The 13905-nt window shown below is 58.5% G+C and overlaps 1 protein-coding gene across 2 annotated transcripts in view; it reads left to right on the top strand.

The window, feature by feature from the left end:
- Positions 1-12586, top strand: part of PTK7 (protein tyrosine kinase 7 (inactive)) — a 36344-nt gene extending 23758 nt beyond the window's left edge. For both annotated transcript variants that reach the window (XM_069799811.1, XM_069799810.1), the window contains 17 exons: positions 162-352; positions 1134-1281; positions 2269-2399; positions 2678-2944; positions 3150-3283; positions 3691-3826; positions 3959-4078; positions 4245-4394; positions 4672-4822; positions 5177-5304; positions 5569-5772; positions 9781-9936; positions 10120-10352; positions 10928-11008; positions 11094-11245; positions 11323-11501; positions 11707-12586. In XM_069799811.1, the coding sequence (XP_069655912.1) occupies positions 162-352; positions 1134-1281; positions 2269-2399; positions 2678-2944; positions 3150-3283; positions 3691-3826; positions 3959-4078; positions 4245-4394; positions 4672-4822; positions 5177-5304; positions 5569-5772; positions 9781-9936; positions 10120-10352; positions 10928-11008; positions 11094-11245; positions 11323-11501; positions 11707-11867 (2722 nt within the window). In that variant the 3' untranslated portion in view covers positions 11868-12586. The remainder of the gene's footprint in view (positions 1-161; positions 353-1133; positions 1282-2268; positions 2400-2677; positions 2945-3149; positions 3284-3690; positions 3827-3958; positions 4079-4244; positions 4395-4671; positions 4823-5176; positions 5305-5568; positions 5773-9780; positions 9937-10119; positions 10353-10927; positions 11009-11093; positions 11246-11322; positions 11502-11706) is intronic.
- Positions 12587-13905: the final 1319 nt, after the last annotated feature.

The following is a 13905-nucleotide window of genomic DNA, read 5'->3' as shown; positions in this document are numbered from 1 at the left end:
TGGCTGCATGTCTCATGGCTTCGTGTCCGTGTCGGGGCCAGCAGCGGGGACGGAGAGCCAGGGAAATGGGCCATCTCTGGGCTGTCTCCTCCGCACATGTGCTCTCTGGGGAGCCCTGCCGGTGTCCCGCACCCGCTCACCCTCTCGCCCCTGTCTCGCAGCCCCACGTGGCAGTGGTTTCGGGACGGTACGCCTCTCCCCAACGGCCACAGCACCTACTCCGTCAGCAACAAGGAGCGAACGCTGACCCTGCAGAGTGCCAGCCCCGACGACAACGGTCTCTACTACTGCTGTGCCCGCAGTGCCGTCGGCTTCGTCTGCAGCCAGAACAACTTCACGCTGAATATCATCGGTGAGTTTGTGTCCCGGCTGCTCGGGGCTGGGGGGGCTCGGCTGTTTTACTGCTCTGCTATCAGCCTCCCCTCTGCTGCAGGGCAGGAGGCAGGCTAGATAGAATCATGTAGGTTGGAAAAGACCTTCAAGATCGTCAAGTCCCAACCATCAACCATGCCCACTAAACCATGTCCTGATGTGTCAGGCTGGTGTGACTTTCCCGTGCGAAGCCTCTGGCTGGAGACAGGCCTGACGCACTTGGCCGGGTTTGAACCCTGCCCCGTCTACGGGTGTTAATCTGCCCCTGCTTCTTTCTGGAGCAGGTCTATGCCATCGTCTCCGGTACCGGAGTACCAGGGTCCTCCCTCCTTCAACAAGGTTTGGACCCTGGAGGCTGTAGGTGCTGCCGGTTTGGCTAAGACCAGTGCCACCGTGGTGCCGCGTGGGTGAGACACCCCGCTGGCCCTTGGAGGCAAGGTCCGGGGAGAGCAGGAGATGTTGACCTTAGAGAGGTATTTGGAATCGGCCAAGGGAATTTGGAGTCCGGTGACAGGTTTGATCCATTCGCTAGGAGCCCAGGGTGCTCAGGGCCTTGCCGTGGAAGCAGAAGGGCTTTCCTCAGAACGGCTACCGCCCGCAGACCTGGGCTAGAGCCGTGCTGCCATGTCTGCCTCCTTTGGGCTCTCAGGGTGCGACCCGCTCTTTTCTTTGAGTTTCCCCCAGAGCAATGGTGAAGGGATAGATACCACAGGCGGCTCTGCTCTTCTCTTCTCACCCTCCTGTGGTCTCTGCCATTGCAGACGAGAGCTTTCCTCAGGCGGTGATCGTCCCACAGGACCTCATCGTGACCAAGAACGAAGAGGCCATGTTCGACTGCCAGTTTGCGGCCGTGCCCCCTCCCACGCAGGAGTGGCTCTTTGAAGACAGCCCCATCACCAACAGATCCAAGTAATAGGGACCCCGGTGATGTGGGTAGGGCTGGGAGGAGAGGGGACACCGTGTTCTGGACGGAACGGAGAGAGGCCAAACCCTGGCCGTGCCCGAGGGCAAGCGTTCGACGTCAGGCCGGCCGTTGGGATCGGTTTCTCATCTTGGCTGGCTTGGGTTTAGCAGGGCCTCGGTACTTGTGCGTGGCTTTTATCTGCATAGGGCTCAGCAAGCAGTTTGTCCTCAACCGGGTCTGTGGGGCTGTCGCTCCTAGGTGCCCACGCATGATAATCCCCGGAGCTGGGGATGTCTGCCAGCCCCAGACGTTCGTGTGTGGTGATTTCGTGGAGCCAGGGACACCTCAAGCCCCAGACGCCCACGTAGGACAATTCCCAGAGTCAGGGACGTGTCCCAGTACCAGATGCCCGCAGGTGTTGATCCCCAGCCTCAGGGACACCTCCCAGCCCCCAACACCTGCACAGCGATCGCTCGCACCTCCAGATACCCGTGCGTGGTGATCCCCAGAGCCAGGAATGTTTGTGAACCCCCCCCCAGACACCTACTCATGGGGCAAACCCCAGAGATGGGGACATCTCCTAGCCCAGGCTGCCCGAGGAGGGTGATGCTGGAGCCTGGCAAGGCAAGAGGAGCTGTCTGGGTGCCAGATGCCCGGTGGCCCAGCAGCTCCCGGGCACCATCTCTTGCCCCCCCCCCCGTCGTGGCTTGTGCCAGCTTTCAGAGTTGGCCCAGCCTGGTGACCCATCTTTTGGTGGGAGCCAGCACTTCTCCGAGAAAAGAGACTTCCCTGAGCTCATTTCCCCCACGAAGCGCGTGTCTCGCCGTCTCCTCGTGTATGTGCGCGGCTCCCCTCGCGCTCGGGAAGCTTTGCCTCGGTCCAAAGTTCTCCCTTTCGGTTCCGCGGGCTCACGTAGGACATCACGGGGCTGTGGCTCTGGCCCACGTCCCGCAGAGATGCCCGCTGAGCCTTGCCTCTCCCCACGTGCCCAGGACCACCGTGTTCGCCAACGGCTCCCTGCTGATCACCCAGGTGAGGGCTCGCAGCACCGGCGTCTATAAGTGCGTTGGCCGTGGGCAGAGGGGGAAAGCTCTGGTGCTGAAGGCGACTCTGCGGCTAGCAGGTGAGGTCCTGGGGCTGGTGGCAGGGCGGGCAGCGGGTCCCAGAGTTGCGGTGTCGCTCTGGAGCGACGTGACGATATAGCAATGGGTCAGTACGCGGGAAAAGTGCTTGGTTTAATCTGTGAAATGGCTCCTCCTTGCCGCCTGGCTGAGGGGAGCAGACAGAGCTGGTGAGCTCTCTCAGCACCTCGGCTGGTACCTCCCGTGGGGATGATGGGGCTGGTGGGTTGGCTACGTGTTCCTGCCCTGTTTGAGCCCTGCTGTCTATCGCTCCTCTCAGAGATCGAAGAAATGGCCCCCTTCTCCCCGAAGGTGTTGACGGCGAACCAGGGGCACCGGGTGGCCTGCGTTGCCCCGCGAGGTGTACCCACGCCCCAGGTGTGGTGGGAGAGGAACCAGGAACGAGTTCCCACTGCTGGCAGGGTGCACCAAGAGGCAGAGCAGCTCGTTTTCACCAGTATCACCGAGACGGATGCGGGGACCTACACGTGCCACGCTGCCAACAAGGCTGGAGAGAAGAAACAGGAACTGAGCATCACCGTGGCGAGTAGGCAGCTTTCCAAGAAGGGCTGGGAGCGGAGAAAGGGGCTGGATGGAGGGTTGGGGTGAGCTGGGGCGGGATGGTGCATCACCTCTTTGATACGGAGAGGCACATCTCTCATGGCTGGCTGCACGCTGTCTGTCTGGTCTGCCCTGGTGCTGGCCAGAGAGGTGGTGAGCGGCCCCGTGTAACCCCTTGCCTCCGTGCCCAGCGGTACCCAAATGGGTGGAGATGCCCAAGGACAGCCAGCTGGAGGAGAGCAAGCCAGGATACCTGCACTGCCTCAGCAAGGCCTCCCTGAAACCCACCGTCACCTGGTACCGCAACGGCGTCTCCATCTCTGAGGTGAGGCGATGGGGCAAGCCCCTGCTGCTCACGGGCACTTCGGCCAGGTACCTGCTCAGCTCCTTCCTCTACTGCTGCTGTTTCTTGCCTTGCTCCTAGGCCCAGCATCCCTGTCACCCCCACTCTGGCCATGTTCCTGGCACCATCTCCCTCCTACTGGTGTATGGGTGCACGACTGGCTGTCTCTAGCCACTTGGCTGGGAGCCAGCCCTCCGCTTTTGGGGCAGTGACGAGGGAGGTGTCACTGCATCTTGCCTCAATTCTCCACGTGGGTCTTGGCAGGGCTGTGTCTTATCTGAGGCGTGGTGCGGGCTTGTGGGAACGTCAGGAGTGCCACAGGCAAGGTTCTGAGCCCAGGGCTGGTGACAATGTCATTTCTGCCCCGCTCCCTCCCTCCCTCTGGGCAGGACTCACGGTTTGAGATCTCCGAGAACGGGACACTGCGCATCAACAACGTGGAGGTGTACGATGGGACCATGTACAAGTGCGTGAGCAGCACGCCAGCAGGCAGCATCGAGGGATACGCACGGGTGCACGTGCTAGGTATGCTGCCAAGCGCTCCGCATCCTCCCCTGTTGGGGAGCTCTTTTGCCTGGCAGGGTGCAGGCGCGATACCCCGAGCTCTGGTGCTTTCTGCGGCTGAGGGGGCCTTAACAGCACGTCTGTCTTTTGCAGAGAAGCTGAAGTTCACCCCGCCGCCCCAGCCGCTGCAGTGCATGGAGTTTGATAAGGAGGTTACAGTGTCCTGCTCAGCCACTGGCCGGGAAAAACCCACCATCCAGTGGACTAAAACAGGTAAGGGGTGGGGGGGACCTGGATGCAGTATGTCTGTCTCTGACCTGGGGCCCCAGGACCTTTGCGTTGGCCCACGTGCAACGTGGGTAAAGCGGCGGTGCTGCGGCTGCCTGGTGGCCCAGTGCTCCCTGCGTGACTGCTGCATCCCTCTTCTTGCGTCCTGCAGACGGGAGCAGCCTGCCATCCCACGTCAGTCACAATGCCGGCATCTTGTCCTTCCACAAGGTGAGCAGGAGCGACTCGGGGAACTACACGTGCATCGCCTCCAACAGCCCGCAAGGCGAGATCCGTGCCACCGTGCAGCTCGTGGTCGCAGGTGAGGGCTCTGTGGCAGGCAGGCGGGTTTCCCGCTGCGCTGGCCTTGCAGCGGGTTTGCCTGGGTGGCAGCCCACCGGCATGCCCCGGCAGAGAGAGAAATGTTTGGCCTGACCCCAAATTCTGTCCCGTGGCACTTGAGTGTCTGGTCTGTCAGTGCTTTGCAAACAGCTCAAGAGGGCACGTGCCGCTGAGCCAGCGCTGGCCCTGCTTCCTTGTGGGAGCTCAGCACCGTTCCCAGAAGCTGACAGCGTTCGTGTCGGCCTCTCTGCCTTCAGTTTACGTCACCTTCAAGCTAGAGCCAGAGCCCACGACGGTGTACCAGGGGCACACAGCCATGTTCCAGTGCCAGGCAGAGGGGGACCCCATGCCGCACATCCAGTGGAAAGGGAAGGACAAGATTTTGGATCCCGGCAAGCTGCTGCCCAGGTACACAGCCTCCATTCCAAACCGAAACGTGGCGCAGCGTGGCGTTCCCCGTGCCTACCCGGCACGCGGGTGCCGATGGTGCGGTCTCGGGTTCCCAGCTTGGGGGGCACACGGTCGGTTGTCTCCGTGTCCCAGGGCCTGGACTCTCCTGGCCTCGGGGTTACCTTTTCTGCCACAGCCTGCCAAGCTGCAGCTGAGCTTGCGACCGTTTGCTCTTGAGCCTTGCACAGCCTGAGCTTCGGGACGATTGCACTGGGGACATGGGGCTGAGGCACCCTGGGAAGATGGGGCTGCAGGTACCCCAAGCCTGCCTCTGCCCTCTGGTGCTTGCAAAGGGCTCTGTGTGGTTGGCAGGATTCAGATCATGCCCAACGGCTCCCTGGTGATTTACGACGTCACCGCCGAGGACTCTGGAAAATACACCTGTATCGCCGGCAACAGCTGCAACATCAAGCACCGCGAGGCCTTCCTATACGTCGTAGGTAAGGGAGGTGCCCAACGTCGGGACTTGGCCTCCTGGTGTCCCCAGCAGCTCTAGGCTCTGCTTCTGGCCCCACTGGTGGGTCATGCCTGCTAGGGAGTCATGGCAGCATCCCCATCGGGATGCGACGCGTGTGCTGCGGCTGGACGAGGAGGTGGCCGCAGCAGCGGGGGGGGGGGCTTTTCTCATTCCACCAGCGCATTCCTGAGCAGGATTTGGGAAATCCCTCTGCACCCTCATGGGTTTGGTGCTCTCTGCCCCACAGACAAGCCGGCAGCAGAAGAGGATGAGGGACCTGGCAGCCACACACCCTACAAGATGATCCAGACCATTGGGCTTTCGGTGGGGGCAGCTGTTGCCTACATCATTATCGTGCTGGGGCTGATGTTCTACTGTAAGAAGCGGAGAAAAGCCAAGAGGCTGAAGAAGCACCCGGAGGGCGAGGAGCCTGAAATGGAGTGTCTGAATGGTGAGGCCGGCACTTCTGGGGGTGGGGGCTTCACTGCTGGCCCGTTACCCCTGGGCTGGAGGGGCTGAGGGACGGGGAGCTCCCAGGGAACAGGGGACTCCTCATTACCCTGGGAGTCTCTTGCTCTTGGTTTTGGCTATGGCTGGTGGCAGAGACCCGCTGCCAGGTGAGAAATAGGCAGTTAGTGTGAAACCTGCATCCCAGCCCCACGCTGTGGCCACCTCTGTCTGCTGAGTTACGTATCGCTCCCGCTTTCCAGCACCCGTACGTGGCATCCCATACACCCTTTGCGAAGGGGACGGGAGTATCCCTATTGCAATGTAAGGAAATAGTAGTATTCTTCCAGCCTGTTCAAATCACAGTTCAGCAGCTCCTGGTGCTAATGGGAAGACTTTTCACTGAACAGCCCTGAACTCTGCTGTGAACTCACCCTGTTATCTCTGAAACCCATATAAGCTTTGAGCATCTACGGCATCCTCCAGCAAGGACTTCTGGAGCACAAAACTATCTCTTTGCTTTCCAAGCTTGTCACCTATCAGCTCTGCACTGGAACACACAGCTCTTCTGTACGTCTGATTATTCCTGCGAGTGCCTTTTCTGGTTGCGCTATCGCCTTTCTGAGATGGGGAGCCCCAGGCAGGACTTGGTGCATCCAGCTTTGCCGAGTGACACAGCTGGGCTCTGTCCTGTTCCCAGCTGTGCCACGGGCTTCAGTTCCCTATCCGCAGAGCTCGCTCCGGAGAGAGAGCAGGCAGCTCGGGGCTGAGCCCACCACTGTGGATGGGACACCGGGGTTGCTTTCGCCAGCCCTCATGTTTTATCTCTGGCTGCACCTCCCAGTGCTCCATGTCCCTCTGCAGCTGGCCACAGCTGGCCTGTACCTTTGCTGCTACCTTTGCAAAGCTACCTTTGCTAAGTTGGCAGCTTTGGCAAACCGCTGCCGGCAGCAGCCCTTCCATGTTGTACTACCCTGGTGCCTACTTTCTGTGTGTCCGTCGGAGGATGTTCCCTCCGGTCCTGTGGCAGCCGAGCTGCTTTTTAACAGCTGTTTCCGTGAGACCCTGCAAAATCCCCGCAAATAGACTAAACTGGGTCCCCACTGTGCATGAGCTACATGACTCCTTCAGTGAACCCGAGATCTTTGAGGCATCGTTTTCATTTCCAAAAGCTATTTCAGCTCTTTTTCCTGACGTCGTGGTTGTTCTTGCATCACTGATACCAGTGAGGACTTGTGAGTGATGGGGTGCAGTTGAGCGTGCTGCCCTTATAATTCCCTGGATCTCCCCCCACACTGTAAATGCAGTCATCGTGCTTCCCCCTCCCAGTTTTCCAGCACACAGCCACGTCCTGATGGCGTGGGGGTTGCTGTGAGGTCCTGGCTAAACATCCCTGCTGGGTTTGTCTCCTGTTTTTCCTCTTGTATTGGTACTCTGAACAGAGCCAAACCTCCAGAAGAGAAGTCTGGCTGTGGGGGAACCTCCTGGGAGCAGGGATGCAGGAGCATCTCTGCAGCTTTGTGCTCTGCTGGTGTCACCACTGTGAGCTCTTCTGTGGACAAGTCGTAGGCAGCTCACCTGGTGCCGACAGGCTCTGGCCAGCATCCTCTTCCTGGGAAAGGATTTGTTCTAATCTTTTTTGAGGTGGTCTCAGATTTTTATTTTGGCCTATGTTTATTATATTTTTCTTTTTATTCTGCCAGACTTTGCCTCTTCTTATCCCCTTCATTTGGAACCAGTTTAGCTGTCAGAGATGCATCCTCACTGCTACAAGCAGACCCAGCTGCCCAGACGTCTACACTCCTTTTTGGTACTTCCATAGCCTCTCTGGAGAAGTGGTTTGTGTTTGCTGTCAGCTCCAGTGGAGTCACCCCCTTCACCATGGTCTTCAAAGATCTGGCTCTTTTCCTCCTTTTGATGTGGTCCCTCTTTAGCTGGGTGACCCGAAGTATCTCAGCACCTACCTGATGACAAGTACTCCCTGGCTGGCCACCAGCTGACTTTTCCAGTGCCCTCAGGATCCAGACAGATTTGACCTTCCTGTGGATTTGCAGTGGATCCTTCCTATGGATTTCCTATGGATCGATGCACTCCGAACAAGTCAGTCACCTTCCAAGGTCACGTCCTCGGTGCGCCACATCCTCTGTAACAAGGGTGCTTGCTCTCAGTGTCCCTCTGTCTGACTGTGCTGCTTTCTCTGGGTGAATAAAGACATAGCATTTGGGGAGGTTAACGGCTGGGGGGACTGAGGGGAGCATTTGATTTCTGTGTTGGCACATGCTAATTTCTCCAGGGCAGCGTGGCTGCGTCTCTTTCTCCAGGAGATGCTCAGGCGTTGCAGGCAGGAGGGCAAAGCAGGCAGCTCCTCTACACTTGGTTCCCTTCTGGACTGCTGGATACGTAAATTAAGCTTCCTGTTCATTTTTGCGGTCCCTTTTGTTATTGACTGTCTTGTCAAAGCTCTGTGAAACACGGGGATGTCTGTTCTCAAAAGCATCTGTCGTTGCTGCCCGCTGGTGCTGTCTCTCAGTGGCAGCATACTCGCTCTGCAGCCTTTGGTATTTTCTTGGCACAGTTGCAGCGGTCGTCTTGTATTATCCTCTTGGCTTCAAGCTCGTAGTCTTGAGACACCATCAGTCATGAGTGCAGACAGCACAGGGTCAAACAGTCTTGCTAATAATTAGCATAAAAACAGGGAGAGCGTAAGTAGCATCACGCTTTGATTTTACAGGGTAGGTGGTGTTTTTTCACTGTCGTCTTCTGCAAATGTTACTCCAGCATGTGAGAGAGGACGGCTGTCAGTAGCTTAAGTCCACGTATCTCAGCTCCAAGCCTACCTCTGACAAAGCCACAGTCCCTGTCATCGTGGCCAGACCTGCTCAGGATGTGGTGGTGGGCTGGTACCTCTCTCGTACGCGTTCGTTGTAAGCGTGCACGTACACATGCTGCTGTACGATACCCCTTGATGGAAATTACGGGCAGTGGGATTCCTGTTGGAGTTACCTCGTGTTGGGTCAAGTCTTAACGTTGTGATTAAATCCTTTTGCGTGGCCGGGTGTTTCCTTAATGCTTGCTCCTGGACTAGCTGAAATGGAGTGTGCACAGTGATGCAGGGTGATGCTGCACGTGTGTCAGCCACCTTAGCTCAGTGCTGTGCCCCGCTTTACGTTCAAACTCCTGCCTTCAGCTTACGGGAAGCACCGCTTCCTAGTGCCAAGTCCGATCCAAGCAGTCAATGCATTCAAAAATCAAGGTTTGCTGTCTATGAAGTCTTTTCCCCTACGAGCTGCCGGTAAAATGCAGGGTTCTCTACTTTCTAAAGGCAATAACGTTTTGTCCTGTTTGTTGGCTTATGTTTGTGCCAGGGAAATTTCTAGCGGAGTTCCTGAGCAGAAAGCTTGCTGGGGTTGATTGCAAGGACGGTGCTTCCTAGCACTGCTTGAACCCAGCGAAGGAAACTCCAGGCTGATCTGGTCTGACGGGTTCAAGGTTACCAAGGACAGGAGCATTGCTGGCTTTCTGGGAAGTGAGCAGGAGCAGGGGAGTCAGGCCGCAGCAGCTAATGCCAGAAAGTCGCTTGGGCATCAAGAGACTGCGCTTAATAGCGAGCAGGGTCGTCTCTGCTCTATCTCTTGCCTCACGCGTCCAGTCTCCTGCTGCTGCTCCGCAGTTTTGTCAATGGTAGTTTGGATGTAGCCAGCGCGTCGGGATGACCGAGTGGCATGGGATGGACAAGGCCAGATGGGTCTGGTTACCTCTGGGACCAAAGCCATTGCTCAGCATCTGATTTCAAGGGTGGCTGCAGGGCTGCCAGGGATGGGGCCAGACGTGAGCCCGGAGAGGGAACAACTGTGCGGAGGCCGCCCTGTTGCCTGGGGCTAGACGTCAAGCTGGGGTGCTTGCAGCCAGTTGCGGGTGCTCGGAGCGTCAGCCCCAGAAGGGGCCGATCCTTAGCGTGACGTTCTCTGCGCAGCCTGGCGGGATGCTGAAGCCGTTTACGCTTCCCTTGCAGGTGGCACTTTGCTGCAGAATGGGCAGATGACAGCAGAGATCCAGGAAGAAGTGGCCTTGACCAACCTGGGCAGCAGCTCCGGGGCCAGCAAGCGGCACAGCGCTGCCGACAAGATGCACTTTCCACGTTCCAACCTGCAGACAATCACAACCCTGGGTATGCTGGGACAGCCTGGCCCTGACCCCGCTCCGGCAGGAAACCTGCGGCTGAAAGCCCAGCGTGTCCTAGCCAGAAAATTGGATGTGCTGGGGTACAGAGGGCCCCGCAGCCGCCGGGCTGTCAAATACATACGCTGTCTTAATGTATGCTGCCTTCCCATGTGCTGCTCTACGCTTCCAGGCAGGGGGGAGTTTGGTGAAGTGTTCCTGGCCAAGGCAAAAGGTGCGGAGGATGGCGAGGGTGAAGCACTGGTCCTGGTGAAGAGCTTGCAGACAAGGGACGAGCAGCTGCAGCTGGATTTTCGGAGAGAGGCCGAGATGTTCGGCAAGCTGAACCACTCCAACGTGGTGCGGCTGCTGGGGCTGTGCCGTGAGGCAGAGCCGCACTACATGGTCCTGGAGTACGTGGACTTGGTAAGGGCTCTGCCAGCAGCGCCTGCAGCGAGGAGGAGGAGGATGGGTGGACAGTGGGCATGGGACCTGCAAGTGTGGCACGGTCCAGGCTGGCAGCACAGAGCAAGCAAGGTGTAGGGAGACCAGGCTGAGCTTACCACTGTTCCCAACACGTGGAGGAGTCTCAAGGGGAATGGGGGGGGTCTCCTGCAAGACCTGGAGGTGACTTTGTCCTTTCCCACATCCTCCTGATTTCTGGTTTATGTCCAGGACTCCACTGAGTAAGTTAAGCTATGGGACTCCGTGCTGCAGAATGGCTGCGAATGCTAAGGGCTGCTAGGGGGAGCCTGGGAGTTGATGGGAGAGAAATCAATTTGGGACATGAAAAACGTCCTGGAAACGTCAGGCCTGCTTATCGTAGCCAGTTGAGGCCCAGAAGTGAGATACTGGCTTGCCCTGCAGGGCAGGGACCAGGAGGGCAGGTGGGGGACTATGGAGATGAGGATCCGTGGGCCTGCCCCACCTGGGCACAGCGGGGACCGATGCGGCTGGCAGCACGGAGAAGTGCTGCCTCTGAGTTGCTGTCTGTCTTCCAGGGGGACCTGAAGCAGTTCCTGAGGATCTCCAAGAGCAAGGATGAGTCTCTGAAGCCGCAGCCCCTCACTACCAAACATAAGGTGATAGCGCAGCTTTGGAAGCGCTGTGGGGCTTGGGGACCCCTGAGGCAGGCAGCCAGTGGCTGACATCTCCCTTGGGGGTCAGGTGTCTCTCTGCACACAGGTGGCCCTGGGCATGGAGCATCTTTCCAACGGCAGGTTCGTGCACCGGGATTTGGCAGCCAGGAACTGCCTGGTCAGTGCCCAGCGGCAGGTCAAGGTCTCATCCCTGAGCCTCAGCAAAGACGTGTACAACAGGTCAGCTGGGAGCCTGGCAGGGGAATGGGAGGGAATGGGATGGCACCGGTCTCATCGCCTGCCTGTCCTGCCCGCAGCGAGTACTACCACTTTCGCCAAGCCTGGATCCCGCTGCGCTGGATGCCGCCTGAAGCCGTGCTGGAGGACGAGTTCTCCACCAAGTCAGATGTGTGGTCCTTTGGGGTGCTCATGTGGGAGGTTTTCACGCACGGGGAGATGCCCTACACCCCGCTGGCAGATGATGAGGTCCTAGCAGGTATGTGGAGTACCTCCTGCCGTCCCTGGCGTTGTAGCCCGCATCCTTTCCTTATGGTAGAAGGGGCTGGGTGACGTCCCCGTCTCTTGACACGGTGCTGGTCCGACTGGGGAGAGGCCGTTCCAGCCCGCGTGGAGAGATGCTGCCCACGAAGAGGATCGCATCTCTTCCCAACGGCCCCCTTCGGACTTTGCTTTTGCGCCAGGTCTGCAGTCGGGAAAGACGAAGCTCCCGCAGCCCGAGGGTTGCCCTTCCCGCCTCGCCAAGCTGATGCAGCGCTGTTGGGCCCCCAGCCCTAAGGATCGACCCTCCTTCAGCGAGCTCGCCACCGCCCTTGGGGACAGCCCAGCCGACAGCAAAGCCTGAGCATCCCGGCCCTCGCCGGGGAAGGACGCGGCGCGGGGGCGGACGGGGGTCTGTAGGTGCCCGGGGAGCCTCCGGCGCTCCTTACGGCCCCTTTGCTGAGCCTGACCCCGACGCGCCAGCGAGCGGCTCGGCACCAGCAGCTGCTGGACTCAAAGCACAAGCCAGTGTACCCCAGTGTCCCCCCACCCACCCCTCTCCTCCACGGGTCCCAAAAGACAGCCCTCGCTGCCTCTCGCTCTCCGCCTGCCCAGCCCGGAGCCCTCGGGCTGCTGGCGTGGATGGAACGCAGCTCTTCCCTCTCCCAGTAAAGAGCTGGGCTCCAGTACCAGGCTCTCCATCCCCGCTCGCCACACGCATATCTGCTGGCCTGGCCCGGCTGCTCTCTCCGTCCGTCTGTGCTAGGCATGCCTGGCTCTCCCGCGCCCCACGGGTACAGGCCAGCCAGCAGGAACACAAAAGTGCCTGGCATATGAAGGAGCTCACTACCTTTCCCAACTACCCTGTGCCTTTTGTTTTTTTTGTACAACGACTCTGGGCAGTACCCCCTCTCTCCCTCTTCCAGAGTGCCGACTCCTCCCTAACATAGTATTTCTGTTACTGGAATGCAGCCTAGAGTGGGTTAGTTTGTTTGCTTGAGCGGAGGGTACCGCAGCCAAGAAGGGTTGGGTTTTGTTGGGTTTTTATGTGCTGCTCTCAATAAAGAAGGCTTTTTTTTTGTTTGGGGTTTTTTTTTTTTTTTGGTCTTTGTAAGATGCTGCTGTCAGATGGCTGTTTGACTGTTTTCTTCCACTTGGTTCCTGGGAAGGGTTGGAGGCCAGTTCCTCAGGCATCTGTCTCCTGTGTTTAACCCTTTTGCCCCCTTCCCAGCTGGATCCGAGATGTCATTCCCAGCCTGTCGTGGCGTGCCCTGAGGGAGCGCTTTGCCTCAGTGCTTACTGTCTCTCTGGGCAGGCGTGTTTTGCTCTGCAAGAGGGACATGTGTCTCAGGAAAAAAATGTCCCTCTCAGATGCCCTGCAAGCAACCGCGTATGGACACGGTGACAGGCTCCCCCCCCCCCCGCCCCCAGTTCAGGTAGCCAAGCTTTCCCAGCGACTTTTCTGCTTTGTTAATTGGGTTTGTGCACCCACCCCTGTGGCCCTCGGGCAGCTTTGCAGCCAGCGCGGGGTTGCGTTTTCACACGGGAGATTTTCAGCAGCTGCTTCTGCCAGGACTGAGGAGTTAGGCAGGGCCAGACCTGGATGGGGATACCGGGGGGGGAATCCTGCTTTCGGATGCGGACTGCAGCCCCCTCCCCTGTGTCAATGGTCCTGAGCAATGGCAGGGTCCTGCCAGTCTTTTCCTGGGGAAGACGGGGTGGGCAGATGATATACAAGAAGCCCCAGTCTCCGCAGCGTGAACGTGAGCCAAGCCGGCATGGGGTAGGTCTTTTCCCTTGGATCCAGAGTGGGATGCTGGGTTTGGCCAAGGCGCAGACCAGACCAGCAGTTTTGCTTGCTGCACGGCTCTGGGTTGGGAGGGTTATATAGAAAAAGCCAAGCTTTTCCAGGAGGGCTACTGGGGCTGGACTTGAGGCGATGTGCACAAGGGAAATTCATATTGGGTATTAGGAAAAACGCTTCCCCCCAAGGGTGGTAAAGGTCTGAGTCCCAGAGAAGCTGCGGGATCTCCATCATCAAGAGATACTCAACCCTGGACCAGATAAGCCTTGAACAACCCAATCTAGTTAGCTCTGCTTTGAGCAGGGATGGACCAGAAATGTCCGGGATCCCTTTCCCCCCTCTGCTACCCAGAGGGGCTACGGAGATGCTGGAGGGGGAAGAGGGCTCACTTCTTGGAATGTGCTAGCTGGCTCAGAGCTCAGATTTGGTCCGGGGCTTGGAAACGGGGTCAGCTGGGCCTGTCTGGGCAAAGCAAGTTTGCTGTCTACAGAGCAGAGTTCTCAAAAGCGTTTGTCCCTTTCCTGACGCTTGCGACGTGTCTCACAGCTGGGAGCTGTGGAGTTTCTTCAAGCCAAGGCCTCTTGGTGAGCTAAGCTGT

The sequence above is a fragment of the Haliaeetus albicilla genome, chromosome 13 (genome assembly GCF_947461875.1).
Source record: "Haliaeetus albicilla chromosome 13, bHalAlb1.1, whole genome shotgun sequence".
NCBI lineage: Eukaryota > Metazoa > Chordata > Aves > Accipitriformes > Accipitridae > Haliaeetus > Haliaeetus albicilla.
Note: the sequence above shows the minus strand (reverse complement) of the source record. Positions and strands in the feature narration are given on the sequence as shown.